Source organism: Diaphorina citri, unplaced genomic scaffold (genome assembly GCF_000475195.1).
Source record: "Diaphorina citri unplaced genomic scaffold, Diaci psyllid genome assembly version 1.1 scaffold133, whole genome shotgun sequence".
Classification (NCBI taxonomy): domain Eukaryota; kingdom Metazoa; phylum Arthropoda; class Insecta; order Hemiptera; family Psyllidae; genus Diaphorina; species Diaphorina citri.
The window spans coordinates 187,801-215,691 of NW_007377570.1; the positions used below are offsets into that span (position 1 = coordinate 187,801).

The 27,891-nt window shown below is 37.9% G+C and overlaps 3 protein-coding genes and 1 long non-coding RNA gene across 4 annotated transcripts in view; 3 read left to right on the forward strand and 1 right to left on the reverse strand.

The window, feature by feature from the left end:
- Nucleotides 1-7,109, forward strand: part of LOC113465604 — a 12,183-nt gene extending 5,074 nt beyond the window's left edge. The window contains exon 2 of the long non-coding RNA XR_003390261.1: nt 7,010-7,109. This is a non-coding gene — a long non-coding RNA (uncharacterized LOC113465604). The remainder of the gene's footprint in view (nt 1-7,009) is intronic.
- A 3,825-nt stretch (nt 7,110-10,934) lies between these two features.
- Nucleotides 10,935-12,015, forward strand: LOC103525025. Its single transcript, XM_008490072.3, has 3 exons — nt 10,935-11,056; nt 11,271-11,445; nt 11,575-12,015. The coding sequence occupies exons 1-3, from the start codon at nt 10,940-10,942 to the stop codon at nt 11,913-11,915; spliced, it is 633 nt and encodes a 210-aa protein (XP_008488294.2). The 5' UTR covers nt 10,935-10,939; the 3' UTR covers nt 11,916-12,015.
- A 473-nt stretch (nt 12,016-12,488) lies between these two features.
- LOC113465596 lies at nt 12,489-14,195 on the forward strand. The gene is made up of 4 exons (XM_026820248.1): nt 12,489-12,664; nt 12,911-13,136; nt 13,385-13,694; nt 14,087-14,195. The coding sequence occupies exons 1-4, from the start codon at nt 12,611-12,613 to the stop codon at nt 14,193-14,195; spliced, it is 699 nt and encodes a 232-aa protein (XP_026676049.1). The 5' UTR covers nt 12,489-12,610.
- Nucleotides 14,196-14,273: 78 nt separating this feature from the next.
- Nucleotides 14,274-27,845, reverse strand: LOC103525038 (dihydrolipoyl dehydrogenase, mitochondrial-like). Its single transcript, XM_026820249.1, has 15 exons — nt 27,667-27,845; nt 26,928-27,053; nt 22,888-23,026; nt 22,578-22,691; nt 22,053-22,164; nt 21,420-21,696; nt 20,807-20,856; nt 19,792-20,139; nt 19,424-19,539; nt 18,998-19,098; nt 18,456-18,667; nt 17,707-17,968; nt 17,037-17,265; nt 16,682-16,743; nt 14,274-14,944 (listed from the first exon to the last, which is right to left on the reverse strand). Exons 1-15 carry the CDS (start codon nt 27,706-27,708, stop codon nt 14,876-14,878), a joined length of 2,259 nt encoding a protein of 752 aa, XP_026676050.1. The 5' UTR covers nt 27,709-27,845; the 3' UTR covers nt 14,274-14,875.
- Nucleotides 27,846-27,891: the final 46 nt, after the last annotated feature.

The window sequence follows — 27,891 nt, forward strand, 5'->3', positions numbered from 1 at the left end:
GCAAAAGCAGGGGATCTCAAAATTCTTATCTTATCAGCTTTCAGTTCAAGTAGTCAAGTACCTATTTCAGCTTTTGTTTTTCTTTTTTTCATCATCCCATTTTTTTTCGTTGAAATTTTTGGGCTTTCTGCAATGGGAATCTGTTGAAGGACTTTGTAAAGATACATTTTTTACAGGGTTTATAGTGCCATTAACTTTAGGTATATAATCTTATTTGAGAAGAAGAGATTCCTAGAAGAAACTGCTAAGAGTATCAGTTGAGTAGACAGAGTGCAAAGTGCAAAACGCAATAAACGCATAGCTAACAATCTATTTGACCATCATTAAGTAGGTATCCTAGAACCTATTCATCTACCATCTAGTAAATACCAAGCAATCACAGCATAAAATGGTGAGTTATATTAAATTTATTATATTGTTAAGATGCTCTACAAAGAAGTGAAAACCAAAACCTACCTACCAGTTCTTCTGGTCCTTTCTTACTCACTTGTTGATTACATGCATTCCTTATCAATAGTCCTTTCCCACTCACCTGTTGATTACATGCATTCCTTATCAGTGAAATCATAATGACTAAGTAGGTACTTTGTAAACATTACATGAAAGCTATTCAGGCTATGAAACTGAATTTCCACATCAAAGGGTTGAGAATGGAATCAACAGTTAAGATTGCCCTTATGAGGTACATACCTTGAAAATGCTCCTGCTCCTGTGGGTACATGCCTATAGATATATCTGTGGAGAAACATTTTTATGGCGTTACATGCCTAATACAAGTATTCACAACATGACCAAACATAAAATTCAATAGTGGGTACTTTGGGTATACTGAGGTAATAAGATGTCTATTTTATGTTCCTCTGTTCAAGTCGACTAGAAAGTGCCACATAATTATGCATACAGTGCGAAAAAAAGTCCAATGCCTCAAAATCCGTTCAAATATTGGCACTGTAGAAGCGGGTAATGGGGCAGACTTTTCGATCACACACTGTATATTCTATAGTCCATGTCCATATTATACAAGTAGGTATTAGTAACAGTTCTCACTGGTGCACATTTTACCCAAGGGACCCGTATCTCCCGTTCCCGCAGTATAACAACTGTAACAATGTTGGATATGGACATTGTTCAGGCGACAATTGTGCATACAGTGCGAAAAAAAGTCCAATGCCTCAAAATCCGTTCAAATACCTATTGGCACTGTAGAAGCGGGTAATGGGGCAGACTTTTCGATCACACACTGTATATTCTAGTCCATGTCCATAATACAAGTAGGTATTAGTAACAGTTCTCACTGGTGTACATTTTACCCAAGGGACCCGTATCTCCCGTTCCCGCAGTATAACAACTGTAACAATGTTGGATATGGACATTGTTCAGGCGACAATTTCAGTGAACTTCTAGGATTCTATATAGTCTGGCCAGCCAGAGTTCCATGAAAAACTTCAAAATTTACAAAAGAGCTCTAAGGGTTAGGTGGAAGAGGATATGCCTTTCGCTCGAAACAGAGTGGAGAGCTTTTTGATCACAGTGAGCTTTTTTACTACAGTGCTATACGGTTTAAAGTTGTCGTTTCCCTCTATCGTCATTTCTCTCTACCTGGTCGATGTTCTATGCTCTTCTCTATTTTAAGCCTTGGGCAATAATAAACTAATATCGCTTACCTCACCTGCACGGATTAGACTTTCATATATTACAGGCATTATTGATTCTTTATACACATTTGGTGGATCACTGAAAATAAGCGACATCGATCATTCGACTCTGGACGGGTGAACAATTGATTATTTCAGATTGTACTAACTGAGAATACCCCAGGTGAACTCAGTCAAAGACCTCTGCTATGGACAAAGAAGTGCTTTATAAGACTGTCCGCTCAGGACCAAAGTTCCATTAGGCTAACAGCGACCCCTCCCCCCTTAAGTCACTACGTCTTTCATTTGACCCCACTTTCCGGCTGCCATCTTCTCCTTCCCTTAACTCCCTTCCTTATTTTTGTTCTTTCTTTTTCTCTCATACCTATATTTTTTGTTGACAAGATTTACTCTGTTTTTTAAGGCAAACAAAGTTACGAACTTATCGTTGGAATAATTTCCCACTAGGGACACATAACAGCTCATTTTGGAGGTCACATTGCCTTTATTATTTAACTTGTGGATGATGACACAGATAAATTTACTTTTTTTTCTGCACTCATTTTCAGTTATTTACTTGAATTCTTTAGTTCTTTCCTTTTTTCTTTCAAGGCTGCTTTTTTATCAGTGATTTTTGGGATGTGCGAGAGAGAGCTTTTTTTTACATTCCAAGAGATTCCCAACGAAAACTCTCTGCTCTCTGTATGTAGGTTGGTACCTTTTTTTTGCGCAAATAATAAATAGGTAACTTTATTTTTAGAAAGGTAGAATAGGACTATAATTTATGCTGTGATTCGTATATTTTTATTATTTTTTACTTTATTAAATAAATATACATATTTAACACATTTATCCGCTGATTCTCTTATAAAAAAAAAATCCCCGATTAATGGATTTAATATTCAAGATTCCATTTGTTGAAGTACCTACATCGAGAGTTAAAATGCAAAACATTCACGCTTCCGAAGGAAATTTTAGATAGCTAAATTTGGGGGGGTAGGCGTCAAATCTAGGATTTCTAAATGTGGGTTTCCTCCACAAATGAAAAACTCGGTAAGTTTTGTCAAATCCACTCAATCTTCCAATCATCAGCTCTTGTTTGATTATGAAATAGACCTAATTAAAAATGAAATTACTTTTTTTCTCTTTTTTTATGTTAAATAGAATTTTCCCACGTGCGGTAATTTATTGTTTTCAAATTACTTATTATTATCCATCTACTTTTCTACTTATATAAATTAATATTAATTAATGTTTTATCTCTTTGGGTAGTGTAGGACTTATGACCTTAGCTTAGGTTTCATTGTTTTCTTTACATTATATGTTTTGAAGATTTTCTTATTCCATCTATTTAAAATGGACTATTTTTGAATTGGCAGGGCGGATGGCTACCGCGGTCCTCAATTAGAAATATCCGTTTTCCATTTCATAAGCATAATCCTTGTTAGAGCAGTTCTATTTTGTAGTTTTGCCCTAATTCATGTTTTTAATTATACATATAGATACCTAATCCAGTATGATCCAGAATTTTTTGGTTTTTACAATTTTCATTCTCTTCCATTTTAGTTCCTGTAGGTAAAAAACAAAAATAAGGGTCACCACCATGAGGTTAACTGTAAAAATCCAAGTATATTTATTATTTAATCATTCTTAGGTTTACAAATTAAGTTATTTATCAATTGATTTATTTTTGCACCAAGTTCAGTCAGTTTGGCTGGTTTCAGTTCGGTCTATGTATAAGGACCTCATTTTAATTTAGTTATTATTTATTTAATTAAGTCCTCTATTCATACATTTCCTAATAACACTTTATTACTTAACTCTTTTTATTTTCTTGGTCATAAAATGTTCTAGGCAAGCTCGTTAAAAGTTAATTGATTATATGACGAGATGTGTGTCAATTACCTAAATCAATAAAGGGCAATTTTTATTGATTGAGTCTTCGCAGCAATATGTTGATCAATTTCTCTTGTGAGATCAAGTCTTTTCTGTTGTACATTACATACAATGGCAGTTTTTACGATTCTCTAATCATCAGTCTCGGAAATGACGGGCGAAAAGAAAGCAGATATCTCCCAATATTAGAATATGTAAAACGAATTAGAGTGGTGTGCAAAGTGCAAACTGCTGAGAAGTTGAATAAATTATCCTTTCAGAATCCAGAGTTTTGAAAAATGTGGCCATCTTCCCCTTCAAAAAAGAACCTCCGATTCTTTATCTCCCCCGTTTTGGCTTATCCACTTAAACTATTAATGTATTCCTCTCTCTTAATTCCCTCCTTTTTAGTCAGTCTGTCTTTCCCTCCCTTCTCGTTTATTTGAAAATTGTGGTGACTTTGGCACATCCAGGAATCAAATATTGAATTTTCTCTCTTGTGCCCTAGCTATGTATCTGTCTATCCCATTGGCTTAATAATGAGGCTCATTTCTAGCGAATTCTCCCACAACCACGAGACTGATTTCGGAACAATGACATCATTGATAAATAGTACCTAGGTGTCTTGTTGTTATTATCATCATCACTATGATCCAAAGTACTTCAGCGGATGTATTGTATTTTAATGATAAAGACCGCCATACCGCCAATGGTGACGAATTTTCTATGTAGACCGGTACTACAATAATGCCGGGTACAACAATTAGATATAGTTTTGTCATCCGTTGTAGTTCTGTTGTTATCGGATAATGCTGTAAATCTATTTTCTAATTCGCCTGCCTTTAGAGACACAGTGAGAAACCTGATGGACTCTTTGGAAAGTCGGAAGACATGTAATTTATTATTTTTCAAAGTCTGGAAGATTAGGTATAAATACGACGGACATTATGTACACCTACCTCCTAAATCAATAAAGGGCAATTTTTATTGATTGAGTCTTCGCAGCAATATGTTGATCAATTTCTCTTGTGAGATCAAGTCTTTTCTGTTGATTTTATTGTATTTTTTTTATTAATTAATAAATACTATATAAGTACAGCGTTTCCCAAAGTTCGAGTCAAAATGGAACACTCTCGCGAAGTTCTTGAGAAGTTGAAAATTTTGAGACTCGCTGAATTGTTTTATTTTAGGTAGGTACTTAATTACGAGTACTTCATAATAAAATAATACCTACTGTGTATTAATATAGGGAACCCTGTATAATGTGTATTTGTTTTTATACTTCTTAAAATGGTCTTCGTTTGTGATCATCCCACATGATTTGACCTAAATCTTAAAACCGAGAACACACCAACATCACCGGATAATATAGAGGTCTCTAGCTATCACAGTGACACCGATTCAAATGACCTTCCATGTTTTGTTTGTTTAGCGTCAGGCCAACATCACCGGATAATATAGAGGTCTCTAGCTATCACAGTGACACCGATTCAAATGACCTTCCATGTTTTGTTTGTTTAGCGTCAGCTTAATTATCTGTCTAAGTACAACACTAACCCGCCAGGATGAATGATGTCATGATTTATTTCGGATTAAAATTACGAGATGTTCATGGAATGATAAACCATTGATTGTCTATTGTAAATAAACTAGCTTACAGTAGGAACATCAAAGATACAAGAGGTCCAGTGCCTTTTCCAATTTCTGCAATCGGATTTTCATTTTCAATCCATTGTTCTTACTCACACCTACCTAGTTAGATATTATATAGAAATCAAATCTATTTTGCAATTTTTTCCACAAACAAAGCAAAATTAGAACTTGGCACGGGGACATGCAAAATAGGACAGAATGATTATGATGTCAGAAGTCAGAACATCTTAAATTCTACATAAATATTATTCACATTACCCATATGAAGCAATACGCGTATGCAAAAGAATATAGGTGTTCAACATATCCTGTACCTACAACGTTACAGAGGTATAGACTTTGGGGAAAGTGACAAATTTGAAGGAAGTGACAGAGCTACGAATTAAGAGTAACTCAAGACAGTTCAGGGTAGCTATACTAACTATAATTTCAGTTTGCTTTGCGTTGAGAGTGTTCGTAGTATGTTATGCCGCAGCGCGCAGGTCTGACCCCCTATTTGTCAGCTCATGTGGCTTCAAATGTTTCAATTTGCTATCTATAATTCTATACCTAGGTATTAGAGTTAAAATCTTCTTATAAGCTTAGCGATTAGACTGTGAATCTAAACATTAGGCCATTATACATAGATAATGTAAGAATCTTGCAATACGTATGACACATTTTAAATTAAGAGTAACTCAAGACAGTTCAGGGTAGCTATACTAACTATAGTTTCAGTTTGCTCTGCGTTGAGAGTGTTCGTAGTATGTTATGCCGCAGCGCGCAGGTCTGACCCCCTATTTGTCAGCTCATGTGGCTTCAAATGTTTCAATTTGCTATCTATAATTCTATACCTAGGTATTCGAGTTAAAATCTTCTTATAAGCTTAGCGATTAGACTGTGAATCTAAACATTAGGCCATTATACATAGATAATGTAAGAATCTTGCAATACGTATCACACATTTTGAGACCCGCTGATTCTCCGGTTGAGCATCAAATAACGTAAAGGTACTCCAGATATTTCTAGGACTAGGTCTACATCTTTATCTTCGCGTTTTGTATATCTAGGTCTCTCGTGTCACCAACAAAGGACAAGAAACAACCTCGATGGTACCTAGATCTTATGCTAGAGTAACCGTGAACCATATAAATTGATCTTGATCATGTAATCGAAATGATCTCATAATCGATAATATAAACAACTCGTGACGGTTGCCATGGTGATGTCAACAACGTTGATTCCTTGATCCACCATGGAATCAGGTATACCTTCATGTTCTTAATCAGGGGCCTATTTAACGAGACGTGTTCTCTATTTTTGATTGCAGATCCTCCACTAGACGATATATCACCAAACCAAACAACCATGTCTTCTCCGAAACTATCACCTCAAAAATCCGAGAATATCATCTCGAAAATCAAATGGCAATTCCACGAGAGTACAATTCCCGTCAACAGAGTCCTGGGTTTCATCCGGGTGTGGCGGTATGCAGCCTTACTCCTGAGGACAAGTTGTTAGACTGCCCTCCCCACGGAATGAACCATGTTTGGCATGTCTGGTCTAGACAGGTCCAAGTGATCTGTCACAGGCCAGGCATGCTACCCGACCCGGCGCGGCCTGTGAGATAATTTTCCGCTGTTATTTTTATTCGGTTTTGTAGACAGTTAAATTTAATCTCCATGAACGGTGCCCAAACCATCGACCCCTCCGAATGATCTCATGATCGATAATATAAACAACTCGTGACGGTTGCCATGGTGATGTCAACAACGTTGACTCCTTGATCCACCATGGAATCAGGTATACCTTCATGTTCTTAATCAGGGGCCTATTTAACGAGACGTGTTCTCTATTTTTGATTGCAGATCCTCCGCTAGACGATATATCACCAAACCAAACAACCATGTCTTCGCCGAAACTATCACCTCAAAAATCCGAGAATATCATCTCGAAAATCAAATGGCAATTCCACGAGAGTACAATTCCCGTCAACAGAGTCCAACAATACCCAACAGTTTGTAGATAGAAGATGAGGTAAACACGATTTTTGGACAAACAACAAAATAAATAGATATGTTATACCCCCTAACAATACCCAACAGTTTGTAGATAGAAGATGAGGTAAACACGATTTTTGGACAAACAACAAAATAAATAGATATGTTATACCCCAAAAATTATATACCTACTTAGATGAACACCGTTGTTCTTGATTTATTTTAAAAAAAAATTCGGGTTTCGTGGGTACCTTTAAGTAAATTTCTCGTACTGGTTCTTTTTTCGAGCAATAAGTTTTTTCCGACTATACCTACCGAGCTATTTCAGTATTTTGTTAAAATACCTACATAATTTTAATTCTCTTAGGTAGGTATTAGATATATGTAGTTACATCTTTTTTGTTCATTAATAGACATTACTCGTCGTTTTTACCTACCTCTAGTTTTATTTATTAAGGACGAATAAATCCCTTACAATAAGAAAACTATTAGATAATAACTATGTAGGAATAGGAAATACATTATAATATTACTTTTATTACTTAATAAATAGGGTTTCCTATTGATTTGTTATTTTCTTTCTCTTCAGAATAATAAAACTTATAAAATCTTCTATTATTACAAAGATTGCAGTTTTCATCTTCTTTATTTTCCATTTCTATTTTTCTATGTTAGATACCTAGGTATGTATTTTCACTTTTAGCACATTACCTATTAATAAATGGGCGTCTGACGAAAATGTGCACAAAGCCAAAATTTACATATTGGGGACGTACCTTTACGTAACATCATTTGGCAGACCATTTTGCAAAGGTCAAAGGCCATATTGAACTTTTCACTTTGTTAGATAGGTATGTATTTTCACTTTTAGCACATTACCAATAATACCTATTAATAAATGGGCGTCTGACGAAAATGTGCACAAAGCCAAAATTTACATAATGGGGACGTACCTTTACGTAACATCATTTGGCAGACCATTTTGCAAAGGTCAAAGGCCATATTGAACTTTTCACTCTGACTTGTTCTTATAAATACGTTATGTAGGTACTCATAACTCATTTTATATTATTTATGTTTAATAGGTAGGCAATACGTCAAATCAACCAACGCCCATCTTGGACGGTAACAATTTGCATTTAATATTGTTACATGTTTATGCGTACCTTTACGTAACATCATTTGGCAGACCATTTTGCAAAGGTCAAAGGCCATATTAAACTTTTCACTCTGACTTGTTCTTATAAATACGTTATGTAGGTACTCATAACTCATTTTATATTATTTATGTTTAATATAGGTAGGCAATACGTCAAATCAACCAACGCCCATCTTGGACGGTAACAATTTGCATTTAATATTGTTACATGTTTATGATATTATGGCCATTTTTATATGATAACAAAATGACATGGAGATAAAACTTTAGACACATTTTAATATTTCTCACTCCCCCCCCCCATTTCAAAATAAAGAACCGAGACAAAATAATATATATTAATATGTAGATTTCGGCGCCCCTTGGGAAATCTATATGCCTAGACATCAGACTCGATATCCTTATTATTCAGGGTGATGTTACAGAATACTGAACATCAAGTATCCTTTCGTCAGAGATCAAGGGAAATTTTCTTGGCAACCTACCCAGATTTTGTCTCACCCAGATGTTGAGCTTATTTTTACTTTTTTTTTTGAGGTTCGTAGACGTAGGTATGTGAGAGGTTAACTCATTCAACAGCTACTTAGGGACCTTTATCTCATCTTTTTCTTCTTGAGAAATCAAAAATATCAGAATACATACAAGGATAACAATGCCAGAACGGTTTACAATTTGTGTGAACGCCGTGAAATTATTTACGTATGCAATACACAACATAGAAAAAAATTAGTGGAGATGTCAGTATTACCTACTTCGCTGCAAAAGGGGAAGGTAGTGGAGATGTCAAAGTTACTTTTCTCAATAAAGGTAGGTACCGACCTAGTTGATGATCTTTTCCCTCCATCTCATTCGTTGACTAAGTAGGTTGGTATTTTAACTACCTGCCTGTTCTAAGGCCTGACTAATTTGATGAGATAGGTAGGTACCTATTCTGTACTGTAGCGTAGGTGTAGGTAGCTCCCACTTCCAATTTAACATGCTGGGCATTTGAAAGGGAAGGAGGGATGAAACAAAGCGAAATCGAAATCATTCTCAACTTCAAAATGGCCTTTGACCATGTTAGATTTACATTATTAGAGAACGTTATCAGCAAGGTTTTCGTATATTTTTAGTCTAAGAGGCCTTTGACCTCTTCCCAGCAATACTCCCTTCATTATATCTGAAATATTGTACACGCAAAGCTCAAACCTTTAAATTCACGAATATAAAAACACGATAGGTCAATGAAACAAAGAGAAATCGAAACCATTCTCAACTTCAAAATGGCCTTTGACCATGTTAGATTTACAATATTAGAGAACATTATCAGCAAGGTTTTCGTATATTTTTAGTCTAAGAGGCCTTTGACCTCTCCCCAGCAATACTCCCTTCATTATATCTGAAATATTGTACACGCAAAGCTCAAACCTTTAAATTCACGAATATAAAAACACGATAGGTCGTTGGTCGTTGGTACCTACTTACCTACCTATCTGTACCTACCTAAGAAGTTTCTATGTAGGTATACCTATCTACATGGGTTTTCCATTGGAATTTTCCCAAGGAAATGAGAATCTATACTTACCTACCTCTGCATGTTCCAAAATAAAATCCTGCTGTCTCAAAACAATAATCCACTGCTTTGAGCGTGAACATCACAATGTCATTACAACAAGTTGGTAGGTACCGTACTATAGGTCGTTGGTACCTACTTACCTACCTATCTGTACCTAAGAAGTTTCTATATGTATACCTATCTACATGGGTTTTCCATTGGAATTTTCCTAAGGAAATGGGAATCTATACTTACCTACCTCTGCATCTTCCAATAAAATCCTGCTGTCTCAAAACAATAATCCACTGCTTTGAGCGTGAACATCACAATGTCATTACAACAAGTTGGTAGGTACCGTACTCGTAAGTATTACGGTTCAAAAATTTCGCAAAAAACTATCAATTGAGTCGGAGGATTGTATTTCAGAGTTCGATTCCCGAAAAATGTTAGTTTCTTCATAGCAAAATACCTAGGTACCAGCCGTGGGAAAAAAAATCGTGCCGTGGCTATTGTACCTTCGTCCTGCAGCTCTAGTTGTGCTGAAAAAAACTATACCTACCTAAGTTACCTACTCGTATAAGTAGGCAGTGCAGTAGGCACCTACCTACATATTATAAGTTGGAGAAACCATGTAGTTACAGGTCGCAGAACCATCACTTCTAACTTCTGGTTACCAATGGTTCCTCAATTTCCACCAAGATAATAGTATAACAAATAACAAAATGGTACCTACATCATTTTCTCTAGTTTGAAGTTTTGAACAGACTTTTTGAGCAGATTGTAGGTATTTTTTTTTTTTATTTTCAAAATTTCGCGTTAAAACTTATTGATCAAAACAGGCTTCATTCCATTCAACAGAAGAATCTACAGTAGACGGGCACAACTCTTTTTCAAAATATTGCTCAATTTTCCTGTGAATTTCACAATGTTGAATTTTTGGGAGAAGCTGAACCTCAATCGATTTCTTGTGAAGCAAACGATGGTGTAAATTGGGGAGGAAACGAACTAGACTCGTGCAATAGTGGTGAAGTTAGCAATCTAAATAATCCACAAACTTCAACTGCTGTGGTGATGGACCTGAGATTTTCTGTCTAGAACAAATCGCATGTTTTCCTTGTGTAGGCGACAAGCAGAAATGAGAGAGAAGATGTTAGCTGCTAGACAAAGACAACAATCCCAGTATGAGAGACTCCTAGCTGAAACTGAGGAAACTAGAAGACGCGTAAGTATTTTAATGGTGATACATACTTTTATGTGTATATTTTTTTTTTTTTACTATCACCCTGATTGTTTTCAAGGTATATTTCTAGATTTTTTTCCATACCTACGACATACAAACGTCCGTTGGCGTTAAAAACACAATTTAAATATAAGCATAGGAATCCGTGGAAGTGAAGCCCCAGTCGCATCCGTTTTAATTTTTTAATGTTTTGCAGGAAGCCGAGAAAAAAGCAGAAGAAGCGAGACAAAAAGCCTTGCTGAAAAACGAGAAGAAAATGAAGAGCTACAAGGTTACCATGGGATACACACTGGAGGACTATCTTCAAGACTCTGATGAGGAAATTAAACACGAGTACAATGCTCCCTCGAATGCAAACAGTGAGCAGATGGGCGCTGTTTGGTAGTTTTGGCCAGATGATTTGTTATAATAAATGTTCAGTCTGAAATCTTGAAATCCGTGTCTGTTATAATAAATGTTCAGTCTGAAATCTTGAAATCCGTGTCTTCCACACTAAACAGGCGCGACGGGCACAACTCTTTTTCAAAATATTGCTCAATATTCCTGTGAATTTCACAATGTTGAATTTTTGGGAGAAGCTGAACCTCAATCGGTTTCTTGTGAAGCAAACGATGGTGTATATTGGGGAGGAAACGAACTAGACTCGTGCAATAGTGGTGAAGTTAGCAATCTAAATAATCCACAAACTTCGACTGCTGTGGTGATGGAGGGAACGAATGTGGTCCAGTCAGTATTGAAGGAACTAAATCTGGAAGCAACTGAACGAAACCTGATGACTTATGTGGAACAAGAGGGGAACGTGGAGGAGGAAGAGGCAGAGCTAACTGAAGAACAGAGGTAAGTTATCATTAAATATCAATATCGATTTCTTTTCCAAGATGTTTTTAGATGGAACTGTAACAGCGGAGGTCCTATCGTCCCCAACAAGAAGAAGCAAGAGGATAGAATAGGAGAAAGTCAGCCGTTCCGAGAACGGCTGACAAGAACGAACTTGTATGGAATGAAATTTGTCTGCCTTGTAAGCGCTAGGCCGCGGGTTCGATTCTCGCCCGGGCGGATGTTCGTTCTCGGAACGGCTGGCTTTCTCCTATCCTGTCTTCCTTCCCTCTTCGATTTCGGGACGATAAGACCTTAGCAGTTACAGTTCCCTTTATCAAACCTCTTACAAAAAGTACCTTTACAATAGTATAGATGTTTTACTAATGATACTCGTTATTGTCAAGCACCTGCTTACAAAGAGCAATGTATGAGAGAAATTTAATGTAGGTGAAAGAATGGTACATTAAGAAAATTCAGTACCAGTAAATGAAATCAAAATAGCTCCATAATATCAAAGTGGAAAAAGAGTAAGGAAGAAATTTAAATGTAACAAAGGTCCTTCTTATATTAAAATATTATTTTGTTCACAATCTCCAGGAGCATTACAACCCATCTGACTTGAGACTACGTGGAAAGCAAAGACCCATAGCTGTTGGTGTTGTTGGTAAAGCATACAATGTTTCAGAGGAGGATGCAGTACTTCTAGCAAGACAACATATGCAGAATATCCAATCTCAGAGGAGTGAGCAACATAGACCTATTCAACAACAAGTAAGTTAGTTTTCAATCAGGAATACCTAATTTGGATAATCTAGAGAAGTACTTAAATTGATTTTATATCCCAGTATTTCTGGAATAAGACTAACATTCCCTTAGTCTTAGTAGATACCTACCTAAGTACCCTCAGATATATTATAAAAAACTAGTTTTAAAGTTGTAGGTTTTTTTCCCATCACCCCAGTAAGTATTTGAATAGGTACTTGGAGTTTTATAAATAGTTATCCAATTTCATCTCAGGAAGAACAACGTCTTGCTGAAGAAGCCAGATTGAGAGCTCTTGCCAAGAATGAAAAGAAAATGAAAAGCTACCGAGTTGATATGGGCAACACATTGAAAGATCTGACAAATGAGGCTGCCAATGCTGTACAAATCAATGACAATACTCCAGAGCTACAACAAGGGAGAGCAGTACCACACAGGGATGCTGCCAGGGGATTGCACAGAGTTCATGCAGGAATTAGAGGTGATTGAAGTTAGTTTTAAACACCTCTTAAAAGTAAGCAAGTATTTAATTTTTGATGAGTTATTTAGACAGAAAAAGCAAACTATTGGATTGTATGGACCTTCACAATGTTACCAAGTCTTCAATTTCAGAAAAAAAAAACAATGATAATGTCTGTAACTACTTGAAATGTTCATTTACCAACCTGTTGATTTTCTTTTCAGTTTCAATTTTTTAATTACCTTTTTTTCTTATCTCGTATCTGACAGACAGCAACACAGGCCTAGACAATGGCCTCTTAGACCAAATTGAAGGATATGAAGTTCATGATGAGTACATTGATGATGAGATTTACGAGTATAACACAGATGACTCTGGCAATGATGTACCTGAAGAAAGTGATGGCAATAGCAATGGTGATGGTGGGCCTGAAAATGAAGGTGATAATGTCATGGATGAACAACTGGTGTTGTATGAGAATAATGAAGGGAATGGAGAATTGGAACAAGTGCCTCCTCATGGACATGGGAATCGAGAGCAAACCACTGTAGCTGTGAGAAAGCAAGAAAAAGATCATAGGTACCTAACTTTTTTTGCTCTCTCTCTCTCTTTCTCACTTACTCTGCACTTCTCTTGCCTGTATCGTACCCTGTAGAATAGAAAATGTACCCTGCTTATATTGGCAGAATGAGACCAAAAAGTTCCTTTACACCCGCAGTCTAAACAAGGTCTTATGTATTTGGTACAATATTTTAAAATAAATCTTCTTGTCCTACTGGAATATTAAATGGAAAAATAATCATTTTACATAGGTACCTACTGCTATGAATAAAATTTATCCCTTTTCCTCTATGAATTGTACAGCATTTTGCAGAAAAGAACCATCCATAAGGTAGATCCATAAGGGATGGTTCTTTTCTGCTAAATGCTGTCCAATTACAGGAAGATGTCTTCTGTCTTCATGTTTACAGGAGGATTGATGAGAACAGACTGAGAATGTTGGAGGCCAGACAAAGACAGCAGAATAACATGGAGCAAATTCTAGTGAATCTAATAGGAGAGGGCAGTGCCGATTTCTAGATAAACGTGCAGGTAATTTCCTAGTTCTGTATTTGAATAACTAAATTGCCCAAAAGCCATATCAAATAAGTAATATTCGGTGACCACATCTGAGGTGTGCCATATTAGGAGCTTTATTACTGCGCGAATTGAACTTGTTTTTTCCTTGTTATTATTTAGTGATATTATTGTTTACATTTTTATATACCCATTATTTTCTTTATTTTACGTGTTAACAATAAAATAATTTCTATACAAATTGATCTAAATCGCGTTCCTTTCTTAACGTAGGTATTTACCTAGCATAATCACTATTTGAAGATCATAAATTCCAGCTAGGGGTGTTGAAAATACCTTTTGGTTTGGAGTGCGAAGTTGCTTTTTGGAACAGGCTCCTGCGCCCTATTCCACAAACGACTCAGAGCAGTACCCATTTTTTAATCCACGTGCAGAAAAAACGTACCGTTTGGTATTATTTTCTGCGGGTAAAGTAAAAATTGAGGAGTCCAAAGTGCAAAGTCATTCGTGGAATAGGTCACTCAAATTTCACCGAAACAAAGGGTCTAACCGTCTAATATTACAACAGAGAAGAATACCCCTTCAAAACACGTTTATATTTAACATTTACTTGGTGTAAGGGAACAAGCTTATCTCTTGGGTTGGAATCATTGCAGATGAGATTAGGAGCAGCGGGTTTGGGTTTAACCAAAGTTGATGGCTTTGCCGAAGAAGGCGGCCAGGTTGGCTTCTCTCAGGGCTTCGGAACAGGTCTGCGAACATAAACAAGTTGGTGAGAAGGGGAACGATGGTTGTTTTAAGGGGAAACTTTCATTATTATTTTTTTCCCCTCAAGAGGTTTGATAGAGGGAACTCTAATTGCTAGAGTCTTATCGTCCCGAAATTGAAGAGAGAAGGAAGACAGAATAGGAGAAAGCTAGCCGTTCCGAGAACAAACCTTATCCGTGTGGGATAAAATCCGCCCTGGGCGGGAATCGAATTCGCGACCTATCCCCTGAGCTAACTAGGCTGGCAAAAAAGTACCTAAACAGTAAAAACTGTGTCCAAACATAGTTGACTACTGGCCGTCAATCGACGAGATAAATCTATGTTGTCGAGGCAGTGTGGACAGTTCAGTCGCTATCGATCGACGGCCGGTCGTCCATGTGTGGACACACCTTTAGGATTCCAAAAGAAAATAGCATTGGTAAAATATAATGGAATTTTAACCAACATTTCCCATGGTTCCCCAGGCGAGAAGACCGTAGTAATCACATGCAGTTTCACGCCGGGATCCTGTTCCCTTACCGCCTACAAGCTGACTCCGAGTGGGTTTGAATGGGGTCGCCAGAACACTGCTAGTTGATACTGCAGAGTCTAGACGACAGGTAAGATGATTATTTATTTATTTAGCTAAATCCCCATTTTTTATGACGTGTGATAGAGGGAACTGTATTGATGGAAGTCTTAAGGTCCCGAACTTATTTTATAGCCTCTAACAGGCCAGTTAACTTAAAAGCTCTGTTATGCCTATACAAATCAAATGGAACTTAACAGACTGTTAGCTTAACAGGCCTGTTAAGGGCTGAAAAACTATTGGTGAAATTCACTATAAGTTTCTCTGTTCAACCTAGGACCTAGGGATTCCTCTATTTTATCTTATGCATCATTTATGATCATTTTCCTCCCTCAGGAAGCAGAAAGAAAGGCAGAGGAAGCCAGACTGAAAGCTTTGGCTATTAATGAGAAGAAAATGAGGAGCTACAAGGTGACAATGGGATACACATTGGACAGTGCTGAACCTGGTACCCTTAGCCAAGGTAATGACAGCATTCAGCTTCTTTCTTTCCTTGAGAAAAAAATAAAATAAAAATAATAAAATAAAATCGCGAGAAAACAGAAAACATTCCCTCAACTCTTTTCGGCGCTATATTACACTACTAAAAATTAATGAGACTATCTGTTTAACCTCGACGGCCTAAATAAAGCACCATATTTCAACTGTATATCTATATCTAATGCTGACTATTTGTCACCACAGGAATGTATAACGACCAAGTGCCTACTACTTCACACCAGCAAGTTGTACCAAGAACTAGCAAAACTCCGAGCTCAGTTAAACAAGAAAATGAATCTGTTGTGCAGCCAAAGCTCTCTAAGGAGGAGAGAGAGAAAAGGTGAGACCCATTTTTTTTTCTCTCAACTTAAGGAACACCTAGTGGCTGGTGGTACTCGTTTAGTCCTATCTAATCAGTGTTATTTATCTATTCTTGAATCGATTAAGTTTTTTTTTTTTTTTTTTTTTTTTTTTGTTGTGCAGCCAAAGCTCTCTAAGGAGGAGAGAGAGAAAAGGTGAGACCCATTTTTTTTTTTCTCTCAACTTAAGGAACACCTAGTGGCTGGTGGTACTCGTTTAGTCCAATCTAATCAGTGTTATTTATCTATTCTTGAATCGATTAAGTTTTTTTTTTTTTTTTTTTTTTTTTTTTTTTTTTTTTTTTTTTGTAGACAAAAAAAAATGTCAGTCCATAGATCACAGAGGGAACACAGTTGTAGTCTATGTGAACGGGACCTAGAAGGGACAGAATAAAGAGCGTTAAATATTGCTTCTTAAACACTCCTCCCTCACACCTAACTTTCTTTCAAGAACTTATCTCTTCTTCCGAGCACACCAAAAGAACAGATGTATTGCGAATTTTGTAGTTTGAAACAACATATTCGAATAATAGGACATTTTACACTTGTGACGGCTATCGCCTCAACTGACAAATATGGGATATTTAACCAATGTTTATTTAGCGGTATAGAGCTACGTTACGTGAATGTTAAAGTTAAAGAGGTTCTCAAAGTTTCAATCGCACTCACCTCCAGCAATGCCCTCGACGCACACAATACCCTCGTCTTCAGCCTTGTGTGCCAACATGGGTCCGTGAATACAATCCCCGATAGCGAAAATGTTGGGAATCACTGTTTGGAACCTCGAGTTGACTGGAACGCGACCCTTCTCGTCCTTCTCGATACCAATCTCCTCTAGACCAAGATTGTGAGTGTATGGACGCCGACCTACACACACTAGCAGCGCGTCACAGCTTAGCTGAGGAGAGAGAAGAGAATATGAGAACGTGTAAAATAGTCGCCCATCTGATGAGAGGCATGCTACGACACAGACCACACGCGTCTAATGTAGCAGTTGCTTCATTGCTACGAAATAAAAGCGGCGGTGAAAAACCCATTTTTTCAAAGCCAAAGTTTTAAAATCAAACGTTTAGAGCCGGTCACTCACTCAGACAAAACTGGATGAGTGTGACGGAAAACTTTGGACTATGACGGGCATAATTAAGCCTGTCAGGCAAAACTGAACGTGACTGGCTGTCTTTCTTTAGACAGAGGATTACGAAACAGGGCATGCTAAAATACAGAGTACCCACCTTTAGCCCTACGTAACAGATGTTTCATGGCTACAAAAAAAGAGGCAATGTAACACCCATTAAAAAAAAAAAAAACTCGATTCTATCCACTCTTTCCAAACACTTACTTCTTCCTTCTTGGTAGGGTCCTTGACGTTCTCAATAGTGACGGTAATATTGTCCCCAGACTTGCTAGCTCCGGTTACTTTGGTGCCTAGTTTGAACTGCATCCCCTGTTTGCCTAGGATACGTTGGAATTGTTTGGCTACCTCGCCGTCGATACCCATACCTCCGATGGCATTCATGAACTCGATAGCCGTCACTTCGGCGCCTAGACGACCCCACACTGAACCCTGAAATAAGGAAATTAGAGGATCAATTAAATGAACACTGATCGTGGATTTCACCAACCTTCTTTATAGCCCTTAACGCCTGTCAGCTTATCAGCCCTGTTGAGCCTATACAAATCAAATGGAACTTAATAGGCTGTTAGCTTAATTGGCCTTCTAAGGACTGAAAAAATATTGGTGAAATCGACCCTGAGTCATAAAAAAAGAGGTTTCATAGAGAAAACTGACAATGCAACGGAGGTCTTAATGTCCCGAAGAGAGGAGAACCGGCAGGAGAAAAGTCAGTAGTTCCGAGAAAGGATCTTATTTGTTTAGGATGAAGTTTGCTAAACGTGGAAATCTCTTCCAATACAAGTCGGGCGCGCTAGCTACTTTTCAATAACAAATCCACATTGAAAAAAAAAAAAAAAAAAAAAAACTTTCCCCCTATGAACTGGGACTCACAAATACTCTTCAGTCTTCATTTGAACCACAAGTTTAGTCTTTCGTAGCCGTATTTATTTCATTACAATGAAAATACTGTATACAGTGTGTTGTGTGGCACTTTCTTCAGAGACAAAGCTCCAGTAGAAGACACAATGGTTTCCTCATCGACTTCGATTCCCGGGAATGGCGTAACTTCTGATCCGGTAGCGATCAGAATGTTCTTGGTTTTCACCTCTTCAGTGGAACCGTCTGATTTGATCACGGTGACAGTGTTGGGGCCGGTGATTTTCCCGTGACCGTTCAGCTGTGTTACCTGCCAGGGGAATGAAGAGGGAAGTGAGAGGAGTGACTTTAATGTTTTACCATTTAATTTCTTGTGTAAAAAAAAAGTTCATAGGTACCTATGTGTTTTCCACATACATATTTTATTTTATGAACTAAACCAATTCAAAATTTAACACTTGAAAATTGTAACAAAGAGCTTTAGACATATTTCCCAAAGGAGGTGGATGTAGATTTTAGATATAGTATGTTGGGTTAGTACAGGAGGAAGAAACGATTATAAAAGAGTCAAAAGAAAAGAATGAAGAAAAGAAACCAGGAGAGATAGGTAAAGTACAAAAATTTAACTCATAATGCTTACTTTGTTGGATTTAAACAAATGTGCAATTCCTCCAGTCAAGGCTTTCACAGCGGCAGATTTGGTTCCCATCATGGTTTCCAGATTCAGTTTGACACCCTCAACTATAAAACAAAATGTAAATATGGAGTTGAGATAACTATCAGCTACACCTGATCAGGTCCGCCTGTCAGATCTACCTGATGAGTACACACACCATCAGGTATACATGACAGATATGGCTGAAAAGATCTGCCTGTCAGGTCTACCTGATATGTGATAGTGAGTGGCTGGCCTAAATTTCTTGTAGATATTCTTATATGAGGGGAAAAGTCAGAGGAAACATAACAAGCACTACTGAGAAACAATCCTTTGTACCTTGTTCCATAAGGATAATTCCATTTTCGGTATGAGACACAGTTCTGACCTACTGATATTCCTCATTCTTACCTTCAATGCCCCTGGCTTTCAAATCCCCTGAGTGAGCCATATGATAGTAGTGGGAATTGTTGAGCAAAGCTTTGGATGGGATGCAACCAACATTGAGGCAGGTACCTCCCCTAAAGCTGTGTCCACACATACATAGTTGACGGCCGTCAATCGACGAGTTGAATCTATGTTGTTGTAGCGGCTTTAGCTTTCGCCGAATGGTGATGGCAGATTAAAGAGAATATATCTTTTTGTATCTACCATACACCAGGGTGATGGTCTCTAGCCTTGGTTAATAGGCTCGTCCTGAACCGCAGTCAACCATCTATGTTGTCAAGGCAGACGATTTCAGTCGATCGACGGTCGTCGACTGTGGATTGTGGACACACCTTAAGGTGGCTCTTACCTTATCCCCAGCCTGTGTGAACAGCTTAGTTGCCAAGTGATAGTTTGCCTGTACGGCCGCGCAGTTGCCAAGTGTATTCAGCACCACCTGCCTCTGGTCGTCACTCTCTGGCGGCACGAGAAGATCAGCCAGCTCCTCACTAAGCGGAACATGTTTAGTCTGAATCAAACTCAAGGCTTGGTCATATCGCCGCGCTATGGCGTACATTTGGACAGCGCGATCGTGATGCTCGCGGCGGGCAAAGTAAGAAGCACATTTGAGTATGAGATCTTGATCTGATTGGACGTTCAGTTCTGAGGCAATCGATTCGACGGCGTCTAATTGACCGCATCTGAGAGAGAATGGGATTTAATGAGTAGATTCGTAGGAGCTCAACTCATCCTTTAGGGCTGTTTGCCTCTACACCTAGGCCTCAGGTGGGCTTTTTGTGTATGATGAGTAAATTTTTAGTGAAAAGTAAGGTGGGGGGGGGGGGGGTTTATGATGTTGGTGATGGAGGGAACGAATGTGGTCCAGTCAGTATTGAAGGAACTAAATCTGGAAGCAACTGAACGAAACCTGATGACTTATGTGGAACAAGAGGGGAACGTGGAGGAGGAAGAGGCAGAGCTAACTGAAGAACAGAGGTAAGTTATCATTAAATATCAATATCGATTTCTTTTCCAAGATGTTTTTAGATGGAACTGTAACAGCGGAGGTCCTATCGTCCCCAACAAGAAGAAGCAAGAGGATAGAATAGGAGAAAGTCAGCCGTTCCGAGAACGGCTGACAAGAACGAACTTGTATGGAATGAAATTTGTCTGCCTTGTAAGCGCTAGGCCGCGGGTTCGATTCTCGCCCGGGCGGATGTTCGTTCTCGGAACGGCTGGCTTTCTCCTATCCTGTCTTCCTTCCCTCTTCGATTTCGGGACGATAAGACCTTAGCAGTTACAGTTCCCTTTATCAAACCTCTTACAAAAAGTACCTTTACAATAGTATAGATGTTTTACTAATGATACTCGTTTTCGTTTTCACAGGTGCAAACTCTACCGGGAACAAATGTTGGCTGCTGTGGAGAAGAGACGAGCGAAGTTGGGCCTCCGCAAATTGTTGCCAGATGGAAAAAAAATATATCCCTAGATCGAAAGAAAAAAGTCCCTAGATTTTGGAAAAAGTCCCTAAATTCCTATGCACATCAAATATTAACCTAAAACCACCTAAAATAAGTCTTAAATATAAGCCATATTTTTTCCATATCGCGTCTCTTCTAGCTATGTCTCCTCTTGCCCATCTGATGAGGGACATAATACGACACAGACCACACGAGTCTAATGTAGTGGTTGTTTAATTGTTTTTCTTCTTTCTAGCCTTTTCTTATTTCAATAGGGTGGGCTTTTCTTGTCAGTCCCTTCCAGGTAGCCCTATTGTGTACCTCATGTCCTGATGAAATTTTCTCACCCAGGTCTTGATTCACACAATCTTTCTACCTTTTCTTTGGTCTCCCTCGCCCTTTTTTCCCCCTTACTTCCATTCTATCAAACCTTTTCCCTATGTAACTTCTAGTTGTTTCATTGTTATGAAATTAAAATGGCATTCAAATCCCCGAACAAGACAGTCCCGAGATTTTCTCACCTTACACAGTCGTACAGCATTACCACAGCTCCCCGCTACACTGTAGAAATGAATAGCCTCATCAAACTGACCGCTATTCTCGTACTGCCTCGCCAAATGATAGGCGGCTGCTGTGTCCCCCGACGCATTGGCCAGCTCAGCGGCTCGGCTGAAATCCTGCAGGAAACACAGGACTCGCACCATGGAGAGGTAGTCACGAGCCTCCTCGTAATACTTCATGGCCAGGTCCATGTCTTCCGTACTCTCGATGTATTGGGCCCACCATTTTAGCAACACCCTGTATATGATTAAAATTAGGATTATCTGCTTTGTTATTATTTTAAGAGCCTCGAATTGAAATAAATAAATTAGGATTATTATTATTTCAAGAGCCTCAAATTGAAAGAAATAAATTATATGATTATTTGTACTAATTAAATATCATCTTGAGAATGGGGTAACACCCGAAATACGCGTATAGATAAAATATATTATATTAAATTTGTAAAACTAAAAGTCAAGAGTTTTTTTTATTTTTTTATTTATTATGTTAAATCAAATCAAATTGTGAATTCTTTGTGGTAAAGCAGAGAGCTTCTTCACAGCTTGTGTGATCCGATTTCGATGAAACTTGGGAAACATGTAGGTACTCACGGATCTTTAGACTGTATTATGTATTTCTCGAGTTTGTCCGTATTCTCCAATAACATACGGGGTACATGTTGCTGATGTGTCTCTGCCTTCTCAAACATTCGGATGGCGCGATCTATATCACCCTATAAATAATAATATTAAAAAAAAAAAAAAAAAAAAATCATTTCATTTCTCATCATCGCGCGTCAACCACTCAACATGTACTCTCAAAGGCAAAGGGAAAAATTATTAGTGTAAACTAGGTATAAAAAAAGATAGTAGGTATATCTGAATATTCTGAATTCCCCATGTACTTTCCACGTAGGGTGTAGACTAGGTATAAGCTTTAGTTCAATGTAAACTTACGTCGCTCTTGAGATCTTCTTCAGTTCTTCCTACCCAGCCTACTTCGGGATGTGTGTAGATCACAGGGTGGATGTAGATTATGTTGGGTTAGTACAGGAGGAAGAAACGATTATAAAAGAGTCAAAAGAAAAGAATGAAGGAAAGAAACCAGGAGAGACTGATACACTACAAAAATTTAACTCATCATGCTTACTTTGTTGGATTTAAACAAATGTGCAATTCCTCCAGTCAAGGCTTTCACAGCAGCAGATTTTGTTCCCATCATGGTTTCCAGATTCAGTTTGACACCCTCAACTATAAAACAAAACAAAATGTGAATAAATAATGTAATCATGGAGTTGAGATAACTGGTGGAGAAAAACACACCTAAGTTTCTGGTATTCTTGTATGAGGGGAAAATGTAAACAATCCTTTGTACCTTGTTCCCTAAGGATAATGGTATTTTCAACATGAGACACAGTTCTGACCTACTGACATTCCCCAGTCTTACCTTCAATGCCCCTGGCTTTCATATCCCCTGAGTGAGCCATATGATAGTAGTGGGAATTGTTGAGCAAAGCTTTGGATGGGATGCAACCAACATTGAGGCAGGTACCTCCCAGGGTGTCATTTTTCTCAACACAGACTGTCTGTAATGAAGAATCACATTAACCAGTTATGACAAGGTAATAGTCTTGTAATAAACGTGAAATTGAAACCTTTGGAGTGGGAGATTTTTTTTTTTTAAGGGGAGGTAAACCCCTAGTACTTATGGCCTAACAATTATTTCATATTAAATTAACAAAGAAAACTAAGGTACTCTACATATTCTAAAGTTACAAATTACATATTCCTTTCAAGGGACACACAAATAGAGATAACGTGTTTTAAGTACAATCAAACTTGATTGTATTATTTTAATCACTACAGCAAACCTGTTATTATTACCTGAGATACCTACTTGATCAATGCCACTATGACCTTTCTGAAGGATAAAAGAGCTGGAAGTTTCATTAAACATATCTGATTTTAAACTAAACGTATTTTATAATCTAGAAAAATTCCATATTGAGTATTTCCTAATCAGTATTTTCTCTCTTCACCATAACAATAATTGTCTAATACCTATTCGATAAAGAGAATTATTTTAAACGGATTTTCCTCTATAATTAAAAGCTTTTTAGTAGGAATCTAATAGGAGAGGGCAGTGCCGATTTCTAGATAAACGTGCAGGTAATTTCCTAGTTCTGTATTTGAATAACTAAATTGCCCAAAAGCCATATCAAATAAGTAATATTCGGTGACCACATCTGAGGTGTGCCATATTAGGAGCTTTATTACTGCGCGAATTGAACTTGTTTTTTCCTTGTTATTATTTAGTGATATTATTGTTTACATTTTTATATACCCATTATTTTCTTTATTTTACGTGTTAACAATAAAACAATTTCTATACAAATTGATCTAAATCGCGTTCCTTTCTTGACGTAGGTATTTACCTAGCATAATCACTAGCTGGCTGGAATTTATGATCTTCAAATGAAGATCAATTCATAAATTCCAGCTAGGGGTGTTGAAAATACCTTTGGTTTGGAGTGCGAAGTTGCTTTTTGGAACAGGCTCCTGCGCCTTATTCCACAAACGACTCAGAGCAGTACCCATTTTTTACTCCACGTGCATAAAAAACGTACCGTTTGGTATTATTTTCTGCGGGTAAAGTAAAAATTGAGGAGTCCAAAGTGCAAAGTCATTCGTGGAATAGGTCACTCAAATTTCACCGAAACAAAGGGTCTAACCGTCTAATATTACAACAGAGAAGAATACCCCTTCAAAACACGTTTATATTTAACATTTACTTGGTGTAAGGGAACAAGCTTATCTCTTGGGTTGGAATCATTGCAGATGAGATTAGGAGCAGCGGGTTTGGGTTTAACCAAAGTTGATGGCTTTGCCGAAGAAGGCGGCCAGGTTGGCTTCTCTCAGGGCTTCGGAACAGGTCTGCGAACATAAACAAGTTGGTGAGAAGGGGAACGATGGTTGTTTTAAGGGGAAACTTTCATTATTATTTTTTTCCCCTCAAGAGGTTTGATAGAGGGAACTCTAATTGCTAGAGTCTTATCGTCCCGAAATTGAAGAGAGAAGGAAGACAGAATAGGAGAAAGCTAGCCGTTCCGAGAACAAACCTTATCCCTTCAGGATAAAATCCACCCCGGGCGGGAATCGAACCCGCGACCTAGCGCGTACAAGGCAGACGCGCTACCAACCAAACTCACTAGGCTAGCAAAGGGGAAATTTCGACCAAGTTTGGACACACTTTAAGACTGTAAACCCCGACATAAAGGATGAAAATGTTACTTACAGGGTGAGCGTGACAAGTTCTAGCTACATCTTCACAGGAAGCTCCGTATTCCATGGCTAGTACTGCTTCATTGATCAGTTCTCCAGCAGCCTGCAAATGATGCAAATAATATGGGTAAAATCCAGAAATACAAAAGCTCTGTTCAAATCTCTCAGATATTCAACTGTGTAGAATAGCACAAGACAGTAGTTGCCTCTGAATCAAAGCCGGTGAGCAACTTTCGACTTTTTTGCTGATACGCAGCAAACTCTCCAACTTCTACTGTTAAGGCCAGTTCCCACTTGCCGTGAGTTTCATCCGATTTTTTTTTTTCGAATGTTCTTGTAGGTAATGTAATTTAAATGAGAGTGTTCCTACCACGTACGACACGATTCTTTTTCCGAACGACACAAAATGTCCCCAAGGCAATGCAATAATGAGAGTGTGAGAGTGTTCCCTTTACATACGACACGATTTCTTTTCGATCGACAAGGACAAAAATAGGACTCTAAATACGTAGGTATTCAAGTCCTTGAGCGGTAACGTCTTCAAGTATCAAGTTCTCTGGCGAGACTATTTTAGTTTGGATACTCACAGGTCCAATAATATGAACTCCCAGCACCTTATCAGTCAACTTATCTCCCAGAACTTTGACAAAGCCATCCGTGTCGTTGTTGGTCTTCGCTCTGCTGTTGGCCGCGAATGGGAATTTGCCTACTTTGTACTCGATACCCTGCAAAGAAACAAGAGAAGAATCATAAATGAACAAATTACAGAAATAGTATTATCAGAAAATTACACGGAGCAAGGAAACTAGGATAATGTTGTAGTAAGTAGAAAGTAATAATGACGGTTGAGAGGAAATTTTTGTTGGAATGTTCTTGTAGGTAATGTAATTTAAATGAGAGTGTTCCTGCCACGTACGACACGATTCTTTTTCCGAACGACACAAAATGTCCCCAAGGCAATGCAATAATGAGAGTGTTCCCTTTACATACGACACGATTTCTTTTCGATCGACAAGTGGGAAACGGGCTTTAAGAGGACAAAAATAGGACTCTAAATACGTAGGTATTCAAGTCCTTTAGCGGTAACGTCTTCAAGTATCAAGTTCTCTGGCAAGACTATTTTAGTTTGGATACTCACAGGTCCAATAATATGAACTCCCAGCACCTTATCAGTCAACTTATCTCCCAGAACTTTGACAAAGCCATCCGTGTCATTGTTGGTCTTCGCTCTGCTGTTGGCCGCGAATGGGAATTTGCCTACTTTGTATTCGATACCCTACAAAGAAACAAGAGAAGAATCATAAATGAACAAATTACAGAAATAGTATATCAGAAAATTACACGGAGCAAGGAAACTAGGATAATGTTGTAGTAAGTAGAAAGTAATAATGACGGTTGAGAGGAAATTTTTGTTGGCTCCGAGGGTCAAACCTTGGAATTACAGCATGGTGATCAAACGCGTCAACCACTGAACATGTACTCTCAAAGGCAAAGGGAAAAATTATTAGTGTAAACTAGGTATAAAAAAAGATAGTAGGTATATCTGAATTCCCCAGGTACTTAGTTCAATGTAAGCTTTAGTTTTAGTTCAATGCTTTAGTTCAATGTAAACTTACGTCGCTCTTGAGATCTTCTTCAGTCCTTCCTACCCAGCCTACTTCGGGATGTGTGTAGATCACAGGAATCATATCAAGATTATTTTCAGCGATATTGAGACAATCCAGGTTTTTCCCGCCCTAGTATTTTGTTGATGTCGTGAGACATATTAGGGATAATATCGATGGGAAATAGGGAAAGGGTACAATGCCAGGCAATGTTCCATTTTATTATCCCCACCATGAAATTAAAACCATAAAACTTGCGAAAGAAGGAAACTAAGGTACTTTTCATATTCTAAAGTTACAAATTACGTATTCCTTTCAAGGGACAGACAAATAGAGATAATGTGTAAGTACAATCAAACTTGATTGTATTATTTTAATCACTACAGCAAACCTGTTATTATTACCTGAGATACCTACTTGATCAATGCCACTTTCCTTGAGCTATTCAAAATATCTCTGGATATGGATTGCCCAATTGAGTACCTACTTGTTGAACATAATTTAGGATTGTATCTACCCTATACAGTTTAATTCTCCAACTACTGATCATGTTTTCCATAAGTAGGTGCAGTAGATAGTGTTCAATGAAATATTATCTTACATTCATGCCGAGTTGAGCTGCTTTGATAGCAGCAACATAACCTCCAGGACCCGAGCCAATGACAACAAGGTCCACTTCTCCACTGGCAGAATAATATCTGTGTTGGAGCTTCTGAAGGATTGATTTCTGAAAGTAAAGAAGAAAAACCATCAATACTGAAAATACTCCGTAAAGGAATTGATTTTAACCATTTTTCTTCATATTTACCTGTTTGCCTGCTTCACAGCTACCTGTTTAAATCTAAGACTTGAAAATCATAACCATTAGAGTGGATTTTTTTTTGCAAACCCTTTTTAAGGGCCCATGTCATAAGCTGATGTAACAGACCTGCAGGAAAAGGTATGGGCATTTGGCTATAAACAATATGTCCATTTTTGAGGACAGACCAAGAACTAGAGACCTTATGAGAAAACCATTGAAGAAGTAGTAATCATTAAACATTAATTTGTTTCGAGCAAAAAGCATAGTAGTGATCATGTTAATTCTTTTGAGTGGCTATTCACAGTTTCTGCAAAGTATAATGGCAATTGCAGACATAATGATGTTAATTAAAATTGTCCCACAGTGAGTGGTCATTGGTCAAATGAAGTCAAGCATTTGGTTGTATGAAGGTCTCAGGAGGCCCCTCACCTTATCAATAAAATCATGTTTTATTTTAACCTTCATAGCATGCAATAGGTTAAACCCAATGGGGTGTTACATAGTATTGACTGTCCTAAAGTGATAAGGATGGACTTACCTTGGGACTTATCAGCATTCGTGCTAGCATCTTGGACTGCATTTTTATATTCAATTTCGGAGCTCTCTTGTAGATTTAAAAGTCCAATTTATTCCTTTTGGAAAATTACAAGAACCAAGAACTGCCGAAAAAGTCGCACTGACCTAGTTCCCGAATCGAGTGTTTGAAATGAAAACAAATTTTTCATCAGCTGTGGAAGAAAGTAAACAAACAAGCACACAACCT